This window comes from Xiphophorus maculatus, chromosome 8 (assembly GCF_002775205.1).
Source record: "Xiphophorus maculatus strain JP 163 A chromosome 8, X_maculatus-5.0-male, whole genome shotgun sequence".
Lineage (NCBI taxonomy): Eukaryota > Metazoa > Chordata > Actinopteri > Cyprinodontiformes > Poeciliidae > Xiphophorus > Xiphophorus maculatus.
The window spans coordinates 15,765,932-15,791,325 of record NC_036450.1 but is presented as its reverse complement, the minus strand read 5'-3'; the positions used below and the strand labels follow the sequence as shown (position 1 = coordinate 15,791,325).

General features: G+C 37.0%; 1 protein-coding gene across 2 annotated transcripts in view; it reads right to left on the bottom strand.

The window, feature by feature from the left end:
- Nucleotides 1-25,394, bottom strand: part of pappa (pappalysin 1) — a 98,222-nt gene that overhangs the window by 43,209 nt on the left and 29,619 nt on the right. For both annotated transcript variants that reach the window (XM_014470501.2, XM_023338560.1), the window contains exons 7-13: nucleotides 22,583-23,084; nucleotides 14,195-14,323; nucleotides 13,996-14,087; nucleotides 11,438-11,634; nucleotides 2,849-2,959; nucleotides 1,247-1,382; nucleotides 791-1,004 (exon numbers count right to left, since the gene is read on the bottom strand). In XM_014470501.2, the coding sequence (XP_014325987.1) occupies nucleotides 791-1,004; nucleotides 1,247-1,382; nucleotides 2,849-2,959; nucleotides 11,438-11,634; nucleotides 13,996-14,087; nucleotides 14,195-14,323; nucleotides 22,583-23,084 (1,381 nt within the window). The remainder of the gene's footprint in view (nucleotides 1-790; nucleotides 1,005-1,246; nucleotides 1,383-2,848; nucleotides 2,960-11,437; nucleotides 11,635-13,995; nucleotides 14,088-14,194; nucleotides 14,324-22,582; nucleotides 23,085-25,394) is intronic.

Genomic DNA, 25,394 nt, shown 5'->3' with positions numbered 1-25,394 from the left:
AATAATTCCAATGAAGATTTTCTAATTTTGTGGTTGTAGTGCAACAACATATGGAAAAACCTTCAGCCGAATTCAAACTTCTGCAATCCTCTGTAGGTCCATTCATACAGAACCACTTACAACAATATACATGCACAGTTTTACATCGTGTGTGTGTTTAATGAAATATTTTGAACACAAAGAAATATAACCAGTTAAGAAATAATATTCTGGATGTGGCAACCAATTTGATGTGTAAGTTGAAATTGTGTTGCCAGACAAGTCAGAACTGGCAAAGGAGAGGATAACATGTAGAACTGGTTATTGATTTTTAAAGAAAAATTATTTTTAATGTATTGTGGTCTTTAGCCAAGCTCGATACAAAACAAGTTGCCACAGTAAACATAATTTAGGGTTAGAGGCAATTCAGACACTTTAGTTTTGGAAAATTTGCAGAGCTGCACCACAAATTCAAAGCAATTGTACATTGATTGCTCAATTTCCTACAGTTATGATTTTAGCACTGGTTTGACTGTGTAATCATTGATACAATCCATTTTCTGTCAGGTTTATTAAAAGTAAGGCTGGAAATCTGTTGTTTCCCCATTCAGTTCTGTTGATTCATGTAATCTCAAATTTGGCAATCTTTTGGATTCTGTCACTCTGTGAATGTCTGCAAAACATGACCTATTGCAATGGATTATCACCAAACACCATGACAGCATTACTGAAAAATGCATCAACTATTTATTTTCTCTGGCACATGTCTTTACCACTCCACACATTCAGTTTTAGCTGGCAGATCTCTCACCTCTGCCCTGTGGGGTTGTAGATCTCATTACTTTGACAACCACTGATTGTGATGGGGTCAAACGACTGGAAGGATCGCAGGCCAATGCCAGAGATGGCCACCAGTTGACAGGAAAACATGACCAGGATAGCCTTGGTGTGGTAAAAGGCCACTGACAGGTCATGGCTCACAGGGATCACCAAAGGGTTAGTGCGGCAGCTCAGACGCCACTCACCTGTGGAGATGTTATTAGAAGCCACAGAGCCAAAGACAAAACAGAGTCAACAGAGTAAATGATAAGGGCGGTGGGAATGAATTCAATGTTAAAAAAGCAACACAAGCAAACGATAAAAAGGGAGTTACAGTTTAAGTTGCCTTGTTGTTTTAGGGATCTAAGTTGTTCTTTTCAATATGAAAGTGTGGTATCAGAAGTACATGAAGTGGGATGGAGCTTAAAAATACTATAAGAGTTCTCACCTAGACTATGGAAACCATCCTTGGTGTCCACCAGTTGAACAGTAATGTTGCACTGTGTCTGGTCAATGAACTTTGTCCCATCGGCAGCCAGATGTACAATTACTGCTGCAGCCACCATGGGATGAGAAAAGTTTGCCTAAATGAAAGAAAATAAAATGCATTTTCACATAGTAGTTTGTCTAGATTTTTTTGATTTTTTCACTTTATTCCCTTTTTTGAACAATGTTAGTAACAAATCCCTGTAAATGGTTTTGTTTTCTTAGGCCCCTTAACACCAAATGTGGGTAGCCGCTGTCTATGATTTTCACAGCCAATATCATCACTGAAATGTGAAACATTGCCCCAATTTGGAAAACCTAATTCCAAAATGAAGGCCAAATTGATGTTGGGACATATTTTTGGTACTCACCAAGTAGTTTTTGTTTTTTTTTTCAGTGCTGCTTTACCAACCACATAACAATAAACGATGAAATAAAGTCTGATAATAACAAGCCCCTTGATCTACAGTTTGCCATGTACTGCTATTGAGAAACGATTGCTTGCTCTGATGGTATGGACTTTGTTGACGTTTTAAACAATTGGATCTAATTTTACCCAGTTGCTTGGCCATGACGTATATAATGCACTACGTTTTGATCGTGAAGGGACCTATGATATGAAACTCATTGAAAATTGCATAAACAACTAGATGGGGAGTAGGGCTATGACATATGAAATGCATCCTGAGAAATCAACCATAATGGAACAAATCCCAGATGCACAACTGAAAGAAAATGAGAACCAAACAGACTTGTGTATGAAGGCAATGGCCAGGCTACTAGCACCCAGGTTTGCTATGAAAAAATACATTGCTGCAGTCTGTTAACTGACATTACTGACGCTGGTTTGAAACGACTGTCAACAAAATATTGTGCTCCTTCTCCGTATGTATGTCTTAACTTTATTGAATCAACATTTTAGCCCTCGGTCCTTCCTCAAAATCAGGTATTGGAATTTGTCATGTGGGAAGAGTCCCTCATCAAGTCACTTTTGCTAGCCTTAACTAATACAAACACAAATGGTATGACGTAACATTGGTTCAGAGTTTGTATTCGGTTACTGGCATTTCAAAATCAAAGAACAATGTGACCCACAGTACTGTCTACATCTCATGTGGTGTGCCAAAAAATGCCAGCCCCAAATTCCACAAAAATGTCAGTTTGGTTTATGGACGCTATAAAATGCTTCTCATTCCTTTTCCATATCTCTTACAAACAAAATGAATTGTAAGGGCTTTTGAAATGGGCTTTGTATAAACTGAAGATTGCAGTTTCAGAAGAATTGCTACATATGAAACTCTAGCTTCCCAAATCCATACACTGAAACAAAGTAAGTCCAAAAATTGAATGTTTGACAATGTCAGTGGGATCATTTTTCAATTGAAACCTGGCAATTTTAACAGGATCTAAAACTTGATTTTCTCTGGAGTTTTCTGACATGCTATTTTTTTATTTTAAGGTAGAATAACACTAATTATACTAAGAAATAAAACTCAATCCATATCACGTATCGCACAAGAAGTTTCCCTTCCTCACTTGAGAATATATTTAGTATTTTTCTTACCTTCAGCCAGTATGTAGAATATTCCGATCTTTGTCTGTAAGCCTCTTGACAAGGGAACCATGCATACTGGGAGACTCCATCAGATAAGTCAAAGACCTTGGACAGACATGTCTGCATGAAATAAAGATTATTTCATTAGATTCATGTCATCATGCTCTTAAAATTGTTATGTTATCAAACTCCCCCAGTCAGATCGTTAATGCACATCAGTCTAGCTCAACCAAGTTCCATGTATCCTGTTTACTTGTGTTCCACTTAGGATTTCTTGTTTTTGATTTTCCTAATTTGTTTAGTAAATGCTTTCTATTTTCACCTGCCTACCTCTGCTCTCTGCATTTGGCTCTCATCTTAACCATTAAATAACAAACTTTACCCATAGCAATCTTTTTTATGTCATATTTTCCTAATCAGAGCAGTATCAACTTAAATTTTTATTGAATGCAGAAAGTCAGGTTACGGGTATATGGGTGAGGGAGAGATATAAACATCTGAAAAAGGATATCAAAAATGATTTACTTTTAATAAATCATTTTAGTTTTTAATAAATCAAAACCTATAATATCTTTAAGATGTATGAAATATAAACTAACTGCCAAAGATCTAAGAGGAATCAAACGACTGGTTCCTTGTAAGGTTTTTAATCTTTGGGGTCTTTAAACCTCTGAACGACTATCCCTATCCCTCCATTTTCTGGTGTGCTAATTGGTTAATATGAAAAAAAAATACAGGGTGTGAATACTTTTGTAAGGCCCTCCATGTTGAAAGGTCCGAAGTCAAAGTAAAATGTTTTGGCTGAACTGGTGAGTTGCATTTAAGAAAGAGAAATTTTTTGATTATTTCACAACAGTTTTGAAGGCATCACATTATTTGGGTAGATAACAAAGGCAAGAGAAAAATCCTGGTATCCTTACTTTGGATTTGTGGTAACTCTTTACCATTACCAATGCAAAATGCTTAAAAATAGAAAAGTGTGAAGTACATGAAATGTGGGAAGGTCAGAATTGGGTAGCAGAGGGACAAAAAACATATATACAGATTGTAAAAGATTATTGCGCAATGGATAAACAAAGATAAAGAGAAGAAAGGACACACACCAAGGACAATGAGTTTCGGCTGCTGCCCTGAGCTGGTGAAATGAGACACCAGTAACATGAGAGTTTTGCTAGAGAGGCTTCTGCAAGATCCTGCCACCGTAGAAAACTGGCCAGACCAGCTATACGTCAGTATATCTGTCCTTTGAATCTGTTGACATGACCTTTCCGCTCAGAGCTGAAGTGGCAAAAATCAGAAATGCGGTTGAAAACAAAAAACATTAACACCCCACCCCACTAGATTAGTTGCCAGGAATGGCTTTTCTTGCCCCATTTGGGGAGAGTTTTGACACTTCAACTCTGTCACTCAAGATGGATACATTAAATTTTCTTAAAACTTTTTTTTTGCTTGTGGATGACCTTTTTCCAATGCTAAAACTTCACTAGCAGGGCAGATGGAGAAAATCTCTCTGGGACAAGGGGATGATTTGTACATATAAACACAGGTGGAACCAGCTAGACCTTTCTCAGCACCCCTCCTCCTCACATAATTTCCTGCCCACAGGCAAACATCCCCCTCTTTACAAAGCATCACACCAATGGGAGGCAATTCGCATGTGACCCGTGGCTCATTACGCTTCCTTTCATCCCACCACTCCACCATCCCCCATGTGAGTGCAGAATCACAGTAATCTGAATAAATTTGTCATTGATTGGGTGCCAGTGTTAAAAGTGGGAGGAAGGGTGTTGATGGCGAGACAACTTTCCATCCGTCAAGCACTTAGGTACTTACTTTCATTGAAGTTTTATTTGTTCATCAATAAACTTTTACAAAGAGTGGGGTCAAAAAAGGCCATGTGAAAGCTCACTGTAGGAGACATTGTTTAGGAAATTATGGAATTTCTCTTATAGGCCTTATTTTTTGGAAATAGCAAGTACACTTACTTTTTCACTTTGGGATAAATAAGAGGTATAAGAAAAAACAGCATCAACAAAACTGGAAAATCCAATCCAGAACCAGCCGGATTTGGAATTCCAATATCTTGTTGGGGTGGGCTAGTGACATGTTTGACATTCACTAGCCCAGTGCTATTGATTGAGAATTGGCCATCAGTTATTTTTTTGAGAAACCGTTTGTGTTATTTTGTCTGTGAATATTTATGAATGACTAATGTATGGTTTGAATTTAAAGATCGGTTTCAAATTGTTTAAAATTATGTCCTTCAAAGCAATGCTGGCATCAAAGGAGCAATATTTAATTGAACCTAAAATGAAAAAGAGAAAAGGACAATGAAAAAGGGAAAAGATAGTATGAAATTTTGGCCACAATTTAGGTTCATTATTTAAGTTTATTTAGGTTCATGCAAATGTATGGCAGCTGTCATTCTGCCTCAGGGCAGCTCTGGCTACAATGTAGCCAGGTGGTGACACCATGATCATGTGAATGTGTGAATGACTGAATATAGTGTAAGCAGCCTTTGAGTCTTCTGTACTAGATGAAGCTCTATTCAAGAACAGTCCATTTACCATTCATTAGCTTATACATTTTTAAGTATAAATTTATTGACAATGGGAAGAGAAAATAATAAAACACAATTAAGGGTGCACTATGATCAGGTGTTTTCCAAGGAGTAGAGTGCATGCTCAATACTAAGTCCCAATGGACATTAAAAAGATTCATTGATTCTTGCCGAGAAGAGAGGAGTATGAGTCTCAGTTCATTTACAGCATTCTGTTTGGCATAGTGTATGTAGCAAAATGGGGTCATTTTACACAGATTTTGAAAATGTACAACATATGACTTCCATTATCAATACAGAAAGGATACTTTAACTTAACAAAAGTGGCAAAAATATGAGTACTGTTTCAGCAACATTTAGTCAAAACATCACAGTTCATTACTATAAAGAATAGTACTGTTATTGGGAAGGGCAACGAAGCCACCTGGCCTGGTCTTTTTGATTCCAAGTAAAATTTGACCAAGAAAGAATGACTAATTGCTCCGTAAAACAGTGGAACCACAAATAATTGTTAAAATTGCAAGTGAGCACCTTGGGAAATGACAAACTTATTTTTAATTCAATGTACCAAAAAGACAGATATTTGATTTTGACAATGCTGTTCAGGTGAGGGAGATGATTACGGAGAGTCACCTCATATCAGCAGGAGGCACTTCAATAGAAAACAATCAAAAATATACATTTTAAATCAGCTTTTTCTCAGTGTTTCTTGTATTTTTACAAGTGTGTCCGAGACCGCCACTGAAGATGGTCTGAAGAAGACCATTCCTGATACATCTTGAATCCATTCACACAAGGATTTAAGATCCTCAGAACATGGCTGGCTTTGGTTAAATGGTGAAAATAAAAAATGTGTATAACCCATGAGGTACCCAAAGATTTATTAATTTCTTGGACAAGCATTACTGAAAAACATAACTGTTTATTTACTATGGATGCTCTGAGGTTACAATTTGACCTAAGAAGTTAAAGTTTAAATCTGTTTTGAATAGACAAGTTCTCACTTTTCTTTTTAAAAAAAAAAACCAACAAACATTCACAATTACATTAGACAGAAGGTGAGCAACTAAGCTTCAAAACACACACAAACACACTCCCTTGCACATAGTTACACACATGGTCTTAATATTTACCAGCTGGGTTGTCAACTGGAGTTCAGCAGACACAAACTGGTGTTTGTAAATCACCACTTCAGATAAAAGGAGACTAAAGCGTCTTAAGCCAAGGGGAAACCGAATGGGATAAAGAGAAAGCGAGAGTGCAACTGTCAGATTCACTGCCCTAAAGTTATGTCTGTACTGTAAAAAGACTCCCTAACAACATAAAGTGAAACAATAAACTTAAAAAGCAGGAAACACAGAAGGGAGCTGTTAGCAAAGGCAGAGAAATTATGTCAATAACCCTTCTACTGTGTAATGCACCTCACCAGCAGACTCTCTCTATTGGGTGTCTACAGTTTCCACGTATGCAACCAAGTAAAAGCCAGAATTTAAACATACATATTTTGCGAGCATGAAGCACCTTTTTTGGTTTAAATTTTTACTCAAACATCTTCAGACTTTGGAAAGCACCTATTTAGGATGCAAGTCAATAATCTCACAGATACTTCTTCAGAGACGGTTCAAATGTGTTGAAAGTCTTTTAAAGCAGAAAATTATAAGAAATTTTTCTATACAAGAATTGCCTAACTCCAGAAATGAGATATTGGTCCATAAATTAGAGACAAAGATTAGCTCACCTAAAATATTACCTGGTATTGATTTTCCATAGCTACTCAATCTGAAGCATAGATAAAGTAATCTTTCATTGTTTATTTATTGCCTAATTTCTGATTTGGTTGTGTCACAACTATTAAGTTGAAGTACTATGCTAGTTTCTGGAACACAGCAGCCACTAAATGATCTTGGGAATGATTCACCTAACTGACAAGCTTATTGATCCAGAGCTGACTTCAATAAATGCCAGGAAGTTGCTCATTGTTGTTCTGTTTATTTGTTGTTTTATTTTCCACTGGAGCTTTTAGCTCTGTGTGTTTGATTTGGGAACATTACCAGTCTTTTTGAAATGTCGGATTTAAGATTTGGGACTATATTACCTAGGGAATACACAATGAAACTAAATTTAAGAATTAGCAATGCTAATCAATAATTTATTTTACAATAATAGTAAAAGCCAGAATTAGCACTCCCAGTATCGACAGAGTGTCAATAACATTTCGTAAAGAGAATTCAGCTTTACAAAAATTTGATATTGAATAGTGGTCACAAAACCTTGACTGATGTACCTCTAGTTTCAAAGTATGGAAACTGAATAAAACACCTAGCTTTTCATAATTTAGCATTAACTTCAAATTGTTTTTTTTACGTTGGTGAAAAGCCAAATTAGAATGATTATTTAGTAATTGAAAGTACACCGTATTACTTTCAAATATATATTTTTTCTTTTCCTCTTTGCTAGTTCTCATACTTTGTCTGATGAAAGCGTACATACACATTTAGAGCCTGCACTCGGTAAACAGTTGTGAGCATCTGTGAGACATTTGTGGCAAGAAGAAAAGAGAAACAGAGAGAAGAAAGTATGAGTTTCCAAGCACCATCCCATGGTTTACTGGAACGCTGGTAAGCTCCCGGTGTGTGAGGTAATGTCCTTGCACCCACAGCCACCCTTACTTATCAAAGCTCACCGTCTCATTGTGCTAAAGCGGATGATAGACAACCTCAGTGGCAAACTGTGGAAACTGATCTTTTCAAGTTGATGAGTAGGTGCAGTTTGTCTGTCAGTCTCATCAGGAAAAACATAAGTAGCTTTCACATAAGGACTGAAGTGTGTGCAATGTCAACAAAATGGGTCCTTAATGACATTTGTGTTCAACAAAACATTGTAAAAACTTTGTATATTAATCAATAATGTCTCACTACAAGCAGAGTACGTGTTTTTTTAATTATTGTATTTTTACAATATTCTATAGTGAAAAAGACATAAAGACACAATGTCAGAGGTCTCTTTTTAATCTAACCACATGCTTATGTCAGTGCTAAATGGTTGATACGGATTTTGTGGTTTGTAGGGAATGTTAGGAAGGAGAGTAAGTGCCAGAAAAGCTGACCTTGCTGCCCTCTTGAAGCATAATTTCAGTTACTGTTTAAGCTTCTGTGTTTGTTAGTATTTCTCTCTCTCCTTCTCATTTTAGTGTGTGATTCAAGTTGTGTGCACGAATCCCATTCATGTACCTGAATATCTAGCTGGAGGAGAAATAGTATAGAAAAACATTTCCCTGCAGCAGCTCCTAAGAAGTTTGTTATTTATTCTGTCTCGAATACAAACCATTAATGCTTTTGCAATTTGAAACATAACTAGGCCAGTTAATGATAATGTCTAGCTATCCCACTCCCTATTGTGCCTCTCATATGTTTATTTGAAATTCCAAGATAGTTTAATTTTACATATGACTTGCCTTTTGTGTGACAGCACTTAAGGCTTATCCCTTCTGTTGCTAATGTATAATTAAAGCTCCATTGAGAGATTGTGAGGGCAGTAGCATTCTCTGGAGAAATCACTTGGTTTGATGTTTAATCTTGGTGCTTGAATGCAAATGCAGACTCCCCACTTTCACAAGCTCCTCAACACACATATGTAAAAGTAAGGTATTTGCACTATTCATTCTTTTACTTTTGTCTACTCTTGTTATGCGTGATCAAGCTCTTTACCAACCATTTAACAAGAGCAACCCTAAAACCTAAATCCTAATAACCCATAAACAACCTTTTAACATTTAGGGGACATTTTAGTCCTAATAAACTGTTGTACCCCACAAGCATAGGGGACTATTGACTGATGAACCCAAGAATATGAGAAAACGTGCCCACACACATGCAAATAATTATAAAACACCAAAGTAAATTGTGAGGGCCAGATCTCAACTGTAATTCCCCTAAAGCATGCTGCAGAAAAGTAGTGGAGAAACATTATGTACTGTTTTAGAGCGACAAAAATAGTACATTTCAGTCCTATATGGATTTACTTTATAAACCTGTATGGAGGCAGCACAGGGACTGTATGTATGCTTGCACACATGTTTCTGTATGACTATGTAATGGTGCAAGCTTGATTACCAAAGAATGAAGCATATAAAGCAGGCTTTAATATTACTTGTCCAGGTTTTCTGATCATTATTTTGTCTTAATTCACAAATAGACTTTGACTCATGTACAGATATTTTCATGACTCTATAAAAAGGATTAAAAACGTTATTTGTAAGGGCTTTCTTTTTTTTTAACACTCCTGCAGTCCTTGCTCAATTCTTAGGAAGATGTCAGCTTTTTTCAGATAGCCAACTTTTTCGGCTCCCACACAGCTTTTAATTTATTAGCATCTGTAGCTTCATATTTTAATTTTATCTAAGGTACTTGGCCACAAAATGTTATATTTTGGGTGTAGGTACTCATTCCCTTAGAGAGATAAAATTTGGCAAAGTCCACCAGCATTGAACTGCTTATGCATAAGGCTGATCTAATCTGCAATACGGTGCAAAGCAGTTCAGATGACTGCACTCACAAAAGAAACCCATTTGACAAAAGGCACTTATCAAATAGAAAAGAGATAGATATGTTTGGCAACGACGTACGTTTTGTCTAAGCTGAGAGAACAGTTTTACTAACTTTCGGTAGAAGGGCACCAATATCTTGGTCACATGTTTACCAGGTGGAGCTGGATGACCAATAAAGTTATCTGAAGACTTATGTCTGAGTAAAAACATCACATATGTAAAAAAGTCTATTTAGATTAATATATTGCATAAAAGAAATACAATTTAGAAAATAACCTCAGCCATGGCCATTAAATCTCACTTCTTACCATTTTATTTTGATGACCCAACTCAATGCAGCCAGTCGTTTGGTCCCACCATGCTAACTGCTTTCAAACTAATTAAAATAAACTGTTTACATCAGCACAGCAAAACTGTTTTGGCAGGCACAACTCTGGCATAGCACTTCATATTCTCAATAAAACTGTAGATCACATTTATTTTGCTTATTCTCCTCTAGATTACTTGGTTTTAATCACATATATTTCCATTATTTGTATCTTTTAACTAAGAATTAGATCAACTAAATAATTTGGGACAGATGCAACTTTAGACTTGAAAAAGGAAGTACATCAAACAAGAGAAAATTAAAGTTGCTTGAAATTTTGCATTAAATGACATGTAGCTCCACAGCTGCATTTGACAAGTTGTAACAATAAATCAATGCGTTGCAAACTGCATGTAGCTGTCAAATAGTTGTTCTGTTGATTCACGTTTTCTAATGGAATAGATTCATTTTTTGAAGCATAGTCGATTTTCAGGTTAGTTTAGTTATGAGAAATTACCACCTGCTAGAGCAAAACTATTTCCACAGATCCTGGGAAGAATGTAGCAGGTAGATGTCAGATACAAAGAGAAGGGTACTTTTTCTCTCCAAATGAAAATATTGTGTAAGATCAATGCAGATGGGAATGTGGATATTAAATTAAAAAGAAAAGAAGTGATCAACCACACACCACAATAGATGTCAAGAAAGGAATCTAGGAAAGAAAAAAGTTTTTTTTTTTTTTTTTACATTGTTCATGAAATCAATTTACTTAATTTTAAGATGTGGAGGCACGTCACTTCCCTTTGTGTTATGTGTGTTATTGTGTGACATAGAAAAAATGCTTGAACATTGTAAGGCCAGATGACCTCAGAATCATAATCAGTCTCTACTGTCATTGTGCAGTAGTGAAAAAAAAAATGTTTCTGTACAGCCCATCCACAGACAAAGGTAGATGGGTGCTTGCAGCCATTATAGGAGGTGCTGCCCTTTTGTTAGATGAAAAAAAAAAAGTTCTGTATTTTAACAATTGTTTTACTTTGTCCTAGAACAGTTTTTAATTGATTGTAGCTTATTTTATGATGCATTACCTTGACCACTTGTATGTTGTTGAGAATGTTCATTACACTGAGGTAATGTGACATTGATAAAGAATTTAATCTTGCACATTTTTCTGTATGAACTGACCTTAGTAACAGCAGGATACCCAGCAGCCACATCCCCAGAGCAATAAGGCTTTTCTTCATGGGAGACATCAACATGGGAAGCCCACTGGTCTAAGAAACCACTGGGTGTATAGAGGCCACAGTCTCTCACACCCGTTTCTCGCTCGAAGTCCTCGCACACCCCATCGCCATCGTAGTAGTAGCACATGCTTGGCTCCTCTGAGAAGGATACAGAAAATGTACATTTAAAACATGTTTTTAATTGTAAATACCATTTTTTACAGTACCTATAAGGAAGTTTTTTGTCAGCCACTTTCTTTGTCAAAACAAACCTGCAAAAACCAACTCCAGACCTTATCATTTCCTGCCTTCTTTTTTTTTTTTTTTACCTATTTTCAAATGTTTTTAGCATTTACGTTAACACTATTGCACTGCTACGTATCTTACCATGTACTGTATGTCTGTATTTAAAAACAAATATTTTTATTTGTCTAAACATGAAGAAATGAAGAACACTTTGTGGAACATTATGTACCACCACATGAATAAAGTATGGATTTTGCCCGTGGTGTGGTCCTGTTTTATATAGTGCATGAAGATAGTAAAATTTATAGCATACTTTTGTGTATGGCCACACTATAGGTCACTTTATGTTACACTTTTGGTTTTTAGTCACAGGCAGATACTTCTAGAACCCTTTACAAGTAAGACCACATTAAAGGCGCATATTTGAATTTTGGGGCTACATAAAGGAAACTGAATTACATTATTGGGTAAATACATTTCATATATGCTATTATTTGATGTCTGCATATGAAAAAACAAAGGTTTATATTTGTGGATGAATATGACAATTAAAAAATAAATACATTTCTGTAATTCCTTAACATTCAAATCAATTTCCATGATTTTCAACAAACGTTTGCAACTTCAATATTTCCAGAATTCACAACTTTGACATTCTAAGGTAAGTTTACTGGACATCTTCCATCCCTTTTCAAGTCTTACGTGTGACCACACAGAGCAGTAACACAAAAACCTAAAAACGCATCACCTGTGGTATTGCTTTATCAAAAAGGAAGATGAAGAGAAGAGGATGGGAACGTGAATTTGGATGTACTAGGGAATCCAAGTGTATGTTAGGGTCTTGAAAAGGGAGCAAAGAAGAATGTAAGGGAGAGCATACGTAAATGAAATCATGAAAGACCAACACAAGAGGAGGAGGGAAGAAGCAGTACAGACAAAGTCAAGAAGCAAAAGAAAGATACAGCAGTATTTTTTCCAGACATCCCACCCGGAGTTAGGGTCTGGAACTGAAAGCCTGTGTATTGGAGGAAAGGGGAGTGAAGCAGGAAGGTTGCCTGGGCCCCAGTGGTCTAAGCTAAAGCAGCGTCAGCCGGTGGGGTTCCAGTTAGGGGGAAAGGCGGTATTCAGTGCCAAGTTGGCCGGGTCCTCCTCCTTGAAATTCCAGCCATCTCCAGCACGGCCAAAAGCTCAAGTCAGTTTTGTGCTCTGGCAACGGTGAAACGAGGGGCTACTGAGGGGGCATATAGAAGAGCTTTCTGCCACTCACTAAGCAGAAACAGGCAAATAAGTAGGCAAGAAGAGAGAGCGAGACAAGAGGAAGTTCAAATAGTGTCTGATGAAAAGTGCAGGAACAAAGGGCAATGTGTGAGCTGAAGAAAGAGGAGTAACAAGTACAGGAAAGGAAAGATGCATTGATATTGTATTTGGATTTGAAGAGGGATACAATAAACAGATAATAGAGTGGGAAGGTGACTGAGTGCATCAACAAGAAGGAAAGACCTCCAGTAGGAGGGAGTAGGGCGGTTACAAGCTGAAAATCAAACTATAGACACAATATTGCATTAAACATGATTGGCTGTTAGTTTAGTTAAGTATTTAAGCTAAGCCAGATTTGACTAAATGTAAACTTTGAAAAAACAGTGGCATTAGCAGTAAAATCAACAATAGCCTTTATTGTCAAAATGTGGGGAAATTCAGGTTTACCAGCAGCATCAAGATAACTTCACAGAAAATATCAGTGTTAAAAATATATTTTTTTAAAACCCACAATTAACAACAATAATAATAATATAGTGTACCATACAAATACTGAGCAAGGGATGTGCAACTGAGTAGGGTGATGTTTTTTTTTTTTTTAAATATGTAATCTGACTGTGACTATTAACAACAAAGTATATTAGTGCAGTACAGAAAAGCAGATGTGTATCAACAGCAGAAATGCCTTTTAAAATGAACAAAAATAATGCAAAGGATTGTGCAAATGCCAGCAGGGATGTAAATAATTTTAGATTTTTTTTTTTAGACCAATGATGGTTATAGTAATGCCTAACATAAATATCTGATAAAATCACTCTTTGCCTTGCCAGGTTGATTTGCTTCAAAACCAGCAGATGGACACATGCCTAATTTACATTTTCTTCCTTTTTTGCAACATTTGAAAAGTTTGCTCAAAATTTTAATGACATTTGGGTGGAAATATAGCTATTTACCATTATTTGCAACAGCATCATTGCAAATGTTAAATTTTAAAACAACTTAGTTCATAAGACTTACCAACACAATTAAAAAAGGGCTCTTCCTTGCACTGACTTGAACAGCCATCCGAATTCACAGAGTTCATATCATCACATTCTTCTCCCTTGAGACTAAAATAAAATAGAAACTGTGCTTAACATGTTATAAATTCGATTTTTATGTATCATTTCAATTAACAATCCCTTTAAAATATTATATCTTTTACACAAGTCCTTACCTCTGGATTCGTCCATCTCCACAATAGGGACCCCCAAGTTCATGCACCAGAGGCGGAGAGGGCTCACTCATGCCCACATGGGAGACTGTCTGTATCTGGTAGGTGTATGGGACATGCAGTACCACATCTCTACACAGAAAGTGAAAACTAAAATCACAGAAAATTCATATTTCCAAGTAATCAAAAATAAATCTAGTGGGGGAAAAAAATCAGATAATAGCACAGATGCTCTAACTGATAGTGAGATTTCTTCATGTTATAACTTCAGCCAACAAAGAGAAATGTGTATCAACTATCTTAGACTCTACTGGTCACATGCTGAAAAAACTGCATGTCCCAAGATACAACCCATTTTTCTTTTGCTCACTTATCAAAGTGTATTAGGTTATAAGAGCAACGGCAAATAGAGTACTGATCCATTTTTTTATATATATAAATAAAAATACAAGGACAAAAATACAAGTAGTTCCTGTAAAACATTTTTTTAGCTAGACTAAGTTGGCACTATGGAGAAATTGAGACAAAAAGTGTGATTTTATGTTATTTAGTGCATGGAACGAAAGGGTCATAATGAACTGTTATAATCACAGCTATTATCTGTTATGTGTGTTTTAAACACTGGTAAATGGGTGGGGAAGACATCAGTAAATGAGGTAAATGAGTCCATTGGGCTTGTCATACATTACTTCATGTGGACCATCAAGTATCATTGACTTAATTTTACAATTCCATCATCAATGTCATTGATGCAGTGACAATTAGCCAAAAATACTAAAATCCTCAAAGGAATATCATTGCATGTATCATTAGGATATGTAGTATGTTCCTAGTAGAAAAACACAAACACACACCCTCAAATGCGGTAATGGATAATATAGACAAAAGAACGTCAGCCAACTCTTGTCCCCAGACCTTAACAAATAAACATAAGTTTAAACCACTATTCCCAATACAGCTATATAATCCTCAGTGTAAATGCAATTTACCACCAGGAGCAAATACTGATGCCAAGTCACTCTGACTCATCAAACTCTAAGCCAAAGTCAGCAGTTAAACCAAGGAAGTGTTTGAGTGGTGTACAGGAAAGTCATAAACTTTGATGAGCCCTCAGCATTTTTGATTTTTAGAAAAGCAGAACCCTCTCAAACACAAGCAGAACAAAAGGTTTCCTACAAAACCTCATGTACATAACAATATGTGAAACCTAAAATTTCTCATCTCAGTTTTTTGTACAAGAACACGTAATTACTTCTGTTTTGTTGAAGAACAAATTTAAAATTGTTGTATTTAGGTTATTGACAATAGTTTCTGGCTACTGGGTCAGTTTTTTCAGTTTCATTTAGAAGTATTTTTTTTTACTTTTGAAGTTTCTTTTAAAACTTCTATCATGTTCAGCAGTTGTAGCTCATGTAATTCCAGGTGACAGTAAAACATTCCCTGACTATCTTATCTTCTTTGTGTGAAGATAAAAAAGCAAAACATAGGAGATAAAAATGTTTTGTCTTTTTTTTTTTTTTTTTTACATAAACATGACTTCAGCACTTTCATTAACATGAAAACTTGTTTTTGAGGAATGAGCTATCGATTCTGAACAACTGAATCACTTTTGCAGATTAACTAGGTTTTGGAGTTTGCACTAACTGTTTTAATAAATGCATGAACAGTTGTGCAAATGTTAATAGTGAAGTGAGTAATGCACCAAAGCAACTGAGAAAAATTGGAAAACCAAAAGTCAGTCCTCAAAGTCTGCATAACTTCTTCACACATTCCATATTTTTAGATTAACAGCTGTTAAAAGTAAATCATTTTTTAACCAGGACATATGGAAGTGGCTTAACATGAGATCATTCCTTATGTATATGTTGCTTTCATATTTATTACATTTAATGATTTTAATTTGTTCAAAGCACTTCAGTGTTGATTCAGTAGCTCATGTTACATGATGCTTTACTGCCTTTTTGGTCTACAAGTGTAAAATAATGCTGAAGCTTCAACCTGTTTCTTTTTCTCTTTCTGCCACCGTTAATGCTACCAACTTGAGCGTGCAGTAACCAATGTGTGCACACAGTGAGAATGAGCTGAGCGCACATATCTATGTGAATGAACAATAATGCGAGGCATGTGTGTTTAAATCTCACACACACTTGCTCAATAGTATTCTGACATGCACTCTTTCACAACAATACTACACTGGACCATCTGTTAAACTTGAGATCCCTACTCGGCTCTGTGAGAGCACTCACAGCTCAATCTAACAGAAGTGGCCAATCACAAGATACGACAGGTCTGAAGAACAATGCAAAAGAACAGATCACGACAGCGCAGGAGCAGATATTAAGGACCAGAGCAATAGAGGCCCAAATATACCACACTAGGCAAGATCCCAGATGCAGGCTGTGCAAAGAGGCCCCAAAAGCAATTCCGTATCCCACAGCAGGGTGTTAGAAACTGGTAGGAAAGGAATACATGGAATGCCATAACAAAGTAACCAGTATAGTTCACAAAAACATCTACTCAACCTTATCTCCAGGATTTCCATGTTTTGCAGTGCACTGATCATATACCCCATGACTGTGTGTCATACTGCCCCCGTTTTGGGAAGGGTCAAAGTGCTGGTCCTCAGAGTGAGACAACTACTCAACGTGTGATTCAACCTGTTTTCAATTAGGTGCATGCTTGGTTCCCTCTGACCCAACTGCAACTGGTGATGTAAAGTGTTGCTACTTTCAGCAGAGAAGAATGAAAAAGCAGAAATGGAACAGATGTAACAGAGCTCTATGAGTTCATCTTTCCATAGAGGTCCATACACCAGTTATATATGCATAGGCATTAATAAACATCAGCTAAATATAATGATTTGATATCATTTTTGAATAGCATCAAGATCACATTATTTTAAACATAGCATGAATAAAGTGTCTCTTTATATATGTAGTTAAATGTGACATATACATCTGATATGCTATAAAAGGACAATACTTACTGTATATTACATATGATCACAACAAATTTCATCACTAGTTTTTTTTCCAATCCTTGTTCTTTGGGAGTTTCCTCGACACACTTGATTCCACTGATTAACTTTGTTTCTTCAGTCTGTCACCAAGTTCTCCAGAAGTTTCTTAATGACCATTCAAATTAAATCAGGTGTGTTGGAGGGAGAAAAGCTCTAGGAAGGCAGCCAATCCATGAGGACCATGGATGTTCTTTGGTACTGATTGGCTGCACCCCCAAAAGTGGAAATACGGAAAACTCTAGATACTAATTTCTGTGGTAGTGCTAAGTTGGTTTCAACTGTGCATATTATACTATCATCATATGGTATTTTTCATGACTTTCAGCTATTGGGAGTTTGCTGTGGTGGGTCCATGTATTCAGTATTTGCTTAAAAACAATCTACATTTGTCAGATTGCAAAGATTGCCTGTGCACAGGCCTCTTCAGATCATCAAACAGATTGTGAATTGAACTCAAGTCTACTGCAAACTCTGGCTGGGCCATTGCAAAACTGTAATCTTAAGTCATTCTTTGGTTATTTTTAATAAATGTGTCAGTGCTATACTGAGTTATGATATTTCGCTTCATCTTCAGTTTTTTTAGCAGATGTCTGAAGGTTTTATCCCAACGGTTTTTAGAACAGTTCGTAATTCTCTTCAAATTGACAAGCCCCACCCTTCAGACTCAAGAAAACCAGTTTCAAAGCATGATAATTTTACAAACATGTTTTCCTGTAGGTGTAGAGTTCTTTGGTAATGTGCATACCTTTTGCAAAAAGAATGAACTAACTCACAGGACCAAAACATATTTTAGAGACTTCAAATGGATTGTTGCAAAATTTTTTGGGATTTGGCTATATTTCTTCACTAGCAAAAGCTTCCAGCTTCCATCTTCCACCCTGTGCAATTGCCCAGATATGTGAAGAAGCTACAATATTGTTTTCACATGCACTGCACAGAACCTGGCAGCTTCTTAAATTTTGCTGTTGGACTGGGATTAATCAAAAGTAATGAGTTTAATCCTGCACAACCTGAGTTTGAATATGTTGGTTAATTCTGAACAATAGCTGATAATATGGTTTATCACAAAGATCTGGCATTATAACAGGAGTGTATAGTATTTTATATAACTTTAGATTGTAAATGAACCATTTTATTTCTATGTACTACACCACAGGGCATCAGTGTAACTGTCACTGGTAATTAAATATTTTGATTAACAAGTAGGAAAACCCAGAAGTATTTTCCAATTTCATGTTTAACTGGAGGTCATTTGTTTTGCCTAACTTTTAGCATTCATTTGGATTGAGCACATTAGAGATGGTCAGTACCTGTGAAATATGACAGGTTAGGACTCATGATGAAACCAAAAAAAGAAAACTTGGAGAGGCACTTGCTGATACATAAAATCCTCTGAGTCACCAACCCCAATTTTATTACCATAAACTATGAGTACATAATAAAACATTGCTTTAAATCATCAGTTGTCTTGTGGGTGCAAAATGTCCCCAGGGCTGGTACAAATTCATGCATAATCAGTATAATTTATCAAGAGGCAAACTGGTATAAAAGACAATTGTGAGAGTAGAGAGAGTAAATGGCGTAGGGTCGAAATAAACAACGCTATTTTTTGTGACAGAAACACACTGTTTTCTGAAAAATATTTATCTTTCCTGAGCCCTGAATAATTAGTAACCTCATGTCTAAGTCCTTCTGACAAGTTTGCTTACTGATGCTAATAATAATATCTTTGAAATCCAAAGATGTTCTAATTATCATCTATGTAGCCCATGATATGATTTATAATAAACATAGTTATACTGTTTACTTTATTCTACAGAAGCCTGATACACGAGAAAGATACCATTTAAGCAAAATCAATATCTCTATATAAAGGAGGATGGAAAATGATACCAGTGGTTTCTTTTAATTTCACGGGGTATTATGATCAGATTCTGCAAGTTCTGGCTCTGCTTGCTGTCCATTCATCATAGTTACAATTAAGAAAGGCATAATTCTTAGCAATATGATTGAATTACAATAAGTGCATACAAATGAGATATGCATGATCTATTTTGAAAATTGTATGGGCTTTTAAAATAAGTCAAACAATAAAATCTATTGATGATGCAGCAGAAGCAACAGGTGAAGGTTCTCTCTTAATAGTCAGCAGAATTTTCAGGTTCCTGCTAATGGCTGGGTTTTACCTCAGCTTAGCCAGTACAAATGAAAAAAATCACTTACATTTACATGGTGGCAGGTGGAATTTAAAGCCAACAATAAAGGGACTCCAATTTTGCTTTCCCATAAGCTATCTAAATGTTTCCTCACATTTTTACCCTAAACAGGTTGACAGAAATTGTGATCTAATGAATAGAATTAGAAGGCTTGAAAAATAAATTAAAAGGGTGACCAGAGTTTTAAAAACTTCAAGAACAAATTTTTAGACATAGCTCCTGCCACAATCCCACCATTAGGACAAAATAAGGGGAAGGCATACTGATCAATTGTTCAAAGTCTTTTCCCCTAAAGTCACCAGATCTAGTTTTAAGAAAAGACATTCAGTCTCAAAATTGATGGATGGGGCACATTATGTGAAAGATTTGATCATAACCAGGATGGAGTCCTAATATAGACAGAGTGTGCAGTAGATGTGAAGGTGTAGGAGCTGTCCTGTGTCCTTTTTTTGCCTGGGAGGTCTCTCTCCTTATACTTTCTTGACCCCCTTATGTCTCCTTCATCACCCATTGCCATTCACCCCTATCCCCTTCCCAAGCCAAGCAATAATTTACCCCCAACTGATACAACCACCCACTCAGCGTCTCCCTTCAAACTCTGCACCATAATTTACTCTGTCACCCTGACCTCCCAGCCGTTGGCCATTCCAAACAAACCACCACTCCTTGATGGGGCCAAAGGAGCCAAGATGTTAGCCGTTCCTCCTGTTGTTTGCTCCGGCTTAGATGAAGGCCAATGGCTTGACAGCAAGAGGTCAATTCCCCTCACCCCTCATCCACTGTTTTGAATCCCAGGGAAACATTTTGCTGGAAGAATTAACTTTCTGTGTGGTCAACCAAAAACTTTTCAGAAGCTGGACCCAGATGATAGATAAGTCCTAAATATGTCTTTAAGAAATTTCTCACCGGCTACGCCCATCATTTGCTAAAAATAAACATGTGGTTGAGAAGAGTTAGGTAAAATACAGTGTGTTAAAGTTTGATTTCCCTTTACTCTGTGATCTGAATAAAACACTTTTATTCAAAAAAAGAGCTGAGTTGCACTGTGAAGTCAAAGTTGGCACTATTGCTTCATAGCTAAGAGGTTTAAAAGTTAAAATTCTGATGGGGAATGTGCTTGTAAATTTAAATGCTATCCCAAGACCTGGGTTTTATCTGGGTGCTCGAGTTGATCACTAGGCCAGACACCTTGCACAGTTATTGTTGGATGTTTTTGGATGTTATTGTTGGATGAAGTCAACTCATTCTTAGATAAGCATACTTGTATATGCGATTTTTGTATATGCACTCCTGAGGCTTGTTGGTAAAGGTAGTGAACAGTATCACAAAGACCAAGGGATACACTAGACAGGCTAGGGAGATATTTAAAATGTGGAGACATTTAAAGTAGAGTTAAGCTATAAGCTTTAAATGTCTAACAGATCAATCAATAAATAATTTATCATCACCCCAAAAGGGAAACAGTGAGTGAGGCACAACAGCACACCTACCAAGACATGATTTTCCGCCTAAACCGACAGACTGGGTAAGGAAAGCATTGATAAAAGAAGCAGCTAAGAACCCCCTAGTACCTCAAAAAGAGTCACACCTCAGTTTTGAGAATCTGGTGTTTACGAAGAAGTGGCAAGTAGAAAAACCATACAAAGTTACAGAAAATGCACTGGTCAAACTAAACCAAAACTGAATGCTGGAAGACAATTGGGGACAAGACTTGCCTTTCTGTAGGACATAATGTAGAGCTACAGTGGAAATGTTTACATTAAAGCATATTTATGTGTTAGAAGTGAGCACTCTAAGTAAAGGCATAAATCTACCTGAGAATCTGTGGTAAGACCTAACGAATCACTGTTCACCAATGCCATCTATCCTATCTGACAAACCCTGAGCTCCTTCACAATGGCTCCCAAGAACATACGGCAGAAGATGTGCAGCTGTTCTCACACCAAAAGTCAATTCTACAATGTATTGATTTAGAGAAGCTGAACAGAAATGCATGTCTCTATATTTTCTAATATTTATTTGAAAGAAAAAAAAACATTGTGAAATGCATGATTCCTCTTCCTCATACTTCAAAGGGCTGTGTTAGTTTGTGTTGGTCTATCACAAAATGTTAGAATATAGGACACTGGAGTTCTTTGTAGTACTTCAAGGGATATAAATACTTCTGCAAAGTGCTGTACTACATTCTTTATTTTGTAAGAAATGTGTAAAGGAAACTTCATATCCAATACAGCTATACTTATTTACTACAGAGTTTCTCTTGGAGCTTAACAGACAAGATCCCACATGGTCTCATAAGAAAAAAATATACAGCCATTTCCACTGACCACTACCACTGGAATGCGACCACAGCTAGTGAAATGTACCACAGTAGTAAAACTACCTACAGTACATCAACAGTCAGCAAAGTGTGCCAAAACCTCCAAATAAATACATCCTTACTAGAGGCAACCTTCCACAGATACTACCATTCAACCAGGAAGTTCTGCACTTTTGAAACTTAGATTTCATCACTTCATCTTGCATAACGTGCATACCCACCCCTTTTGTGTTTTATCTAGCACTTTCCTTCTCATGTGAATCTCACTGATAGCACGACAGCAAGATGGTATGACACGCAGCAGCGCCATGTATAGCACAATTTTTGTCAAGTCAGCACATTCCATGAAAGAAAAGCACTAAATTCTCACCACAGTGTGCAGATAATACCTTCAACAAGTCATCTGTTTGCCCTTGCTTCATGGAACATAGGAAAAAACACAAATGTGGGCGACAACTGACCTGTGACTTAGGAAACAAATGTTGGGAAAACAGATCTGAAAGCTCAGAAGCAGTGGTGGCTTACATGTGTTCCAGAGGGTATTGAAAAGGATGTCTGCTATTACATGAGCATATTTTAGTGGATATTTTCCACAGATAAATAAACGCCTTTTACTGACATGTCTAAAATTACCCTACACTAAAGCCAGGAGCGAAATCATAAACACTCAGCCATTCTAAGCTTTTAATAGAAAACAATGAGGAAAAACAGCTGTTATAGAAAAAAATGGCTTAATATATTAAGTTATTTGTAAACCCTGGCAAACAAAATAATACAGAGTATGCAGGCAACATTCAGTCTGTCATCACTGACTGCAATTCACCACTCAAACTCACCTGTCTGTATATCGGCGGATAGGTTCAATCAGTTGCAGGCCTTTCGGGGCATGTGTGAAGGGTGGTTGGCGCAACAGATTGTAATGAAGTGGTTTGCAATGCCTGCAAACTTTGCAGTCTGGCTTGGATGTCAATAAAGTTGCGTCAATCTCTAGGTGTTGCTCCATTGTGTAAAACTGTACACCATACACCTCTTCTTCCACGTCCAGTTTCAGAGTCAATGGAGTGTCACAGAAGACATTACTGGGCCCCAGCGAAATGTTGTTTCCACTCACAGTCAAAAGCAAGATGTCATGGATAGCAGGCAGAGCGCTCTCTTCAGGACTGAAAAATGTCACCCATACAGTCAGCGAATTGGGAACCACTGGGTGTTGGAACTCCAACTGAAGCATACAACCCTGTGGAGGACACTCTGATAGGCCAACAACACCCTGGTCAGTTCCTGCATTTGGGCTCCATGTGCGTACACTTGGCTCACAAGTTTGCTCCACATCTGGAGGACCTGTAAGATAAGTTGCAAAACAGATAACATGTGTTTAATGTTTTGTTTTTTTATTGCTATGTCATGTGATAGACCAACACAAAGCAGTAAATAATGGTGAAGTGGAAGGAAAAGTGAGCCAGACTGAATAGAGAGCACCTGTTAACACTGATTTTTAAGCATTGCCTCACATTCTTAACTCAGTTTGGGTCTTGGTCATTCTAGCACAAGAATAATGTTTGATCTAAAACAGAGATTACCAAGTCCAGTCCTCAAGAGCTTCTGTCCTGTATGCTTAGAGTCGATGTCTTTCTCAAAGAAAAACAACCACCTTCATCTTTAATCTTTTTCAGCTTTTTGGTGTTTTTTTGTCAGGATTGCCCTATTTTTTTAGCTCTATACATCAAATCTTGCATCTTTCCTCCTGAAAAAAATCCTAACCATAGCAGGATGATGCACAAAACCCTGTTTCATAATGAGTTAGGGGGTGGGTTTTCGGTGACACATTTTGTTTATATGCTCAAAATTTAAATCTTGGTCTCACCTGACCAGATCACCTTCTCCCACATGTTAGTCGTCCCCTACACTGTTAAACAAACGCTGCAACACAGATTTTGTGTACTTTCCTTTCAACAATTCAACAAGTGAAGTGCTAGCCTAGACAAGAGATCCTCAAATCCAGGCCTCAAGGGCTGGTGTCCTGCAGGTTTTATGTTTGACTCTGCTTCACCACACCTGAGTCAAATAATCAGGTCATTAGCAGCACTCTGGAGAACTTGACTGCACTGAGAAGGTAATTAAGCTACGTGATTGAGGTGTGTTGAAACAGGGATACACTGAAAGGTTGCAGGACACTGGCCCTCGAGGCCTCAGTTTGAGGATCCTTGTTCTATATTATTAACAATACTTTAAACATTCCCTCAATCTTATCCCTACCTTGTCTGTTGTGTTCATTGGTTCTCAAGATGCTGTTTATTTACTAATGTTCTGTAACAAACCACTTATGTCTCCACATAACACATATTTGTATACTAACATTAAATTGCACATAAGTAAATTATATCTGCATTTTAGGTACCTTTTGATGGCAATTGGTTGCACTGAATTTTAATTAGTAAAGGTATCTGAAAATAAATACACAAAACACCTGTCAGATTCCTTTCTTATTTGAAAAATAAATAATGTATCATTTTAACATTTAAATTAACATTACAGTTGTGCATTACTTTGTTTTGGTCTGTAACAAAGAAAATCCCCCTAAAACTGTTTGTGTCTGTATTGTGAAAGAATTTGAGCAAATTTAAGGGCTATTAATACCTTTGCAAGGTAATGCAGTGTAAATACTTAGCTTTATTTACGGAATCTCAAATATTCCTTAAACTGTTCAAAAAAACTTTTATGCACAGTTAAGAAACGTACTCATGTTTTTGGTGTTTCTAAAGGTCCTGCGACATCAAGGTTGAGGTGAAACTAAGAGTTCATTGTGAGTCCATCTGCAGAGGAAAGGCAGAGCTGAGGTGTGTACCTTCTGAGAGGGGCCCTGTGCAGGGTTCTCACTTCAGCACAGTCATTACAACCTCAAACAGTCACACTCCAGCCATATTTGGAGTCCACACACAGCTAACTCGCATTATCCCAAGTGACGTACACTAACATTCATCAAGCACTTTCAGGAGCCAGAAAGCGGTAGACACTATGTTCTCCCTCGTTTTCCTTTTGAGCAATTCCAAGCTGGCAACCATCGAAGCCATTTGCTAACCTCATTTCTGGGCACCATGCAAAATTCCAATGTTTAATCAAGTGAGGATTGAAAATGTATTCCAAGCCACATTATCTCAACATATTTATTATCGTACTGTAAGTGTGTGTGTGGCCAGAGTGAAGGTGAATTAAAGAAAAGCAAGTCAGTGAAAAAAGAAAAGATGGAGAAAGAGGGGGCTGGAAGGGAAAGAACTAAGGTGCTCCAAGAGATTGGCTGCACTCTGCTCATGTAGTCCTGGATTTCTGAGTATATTTTCATAGAGTTTGCAAGGAAAAGAGCTGTTGCCACTGAAAATATTTTGTAATGTCAGCTGTTATGATGGGCCCAACTTTTGCTCTGGCGCTGTTGGTAATGTTGTTGGAGATTCAGGAAGAGACAGAGCAGGGGTGTCATCCATTGTGTAACCTAAACAAACTGTTTTACAGTCAAGCAAGTATGTATCCATGATTGACAAGCCAGTCTGTCCACACACACAGGATATGAATTAATATCAAAACGGTTTTGATTTATTTGAAGAATATGGTTGTTTGTAGAGAAAGTGTCATCATCAAAACTGAGATCTAAAACGT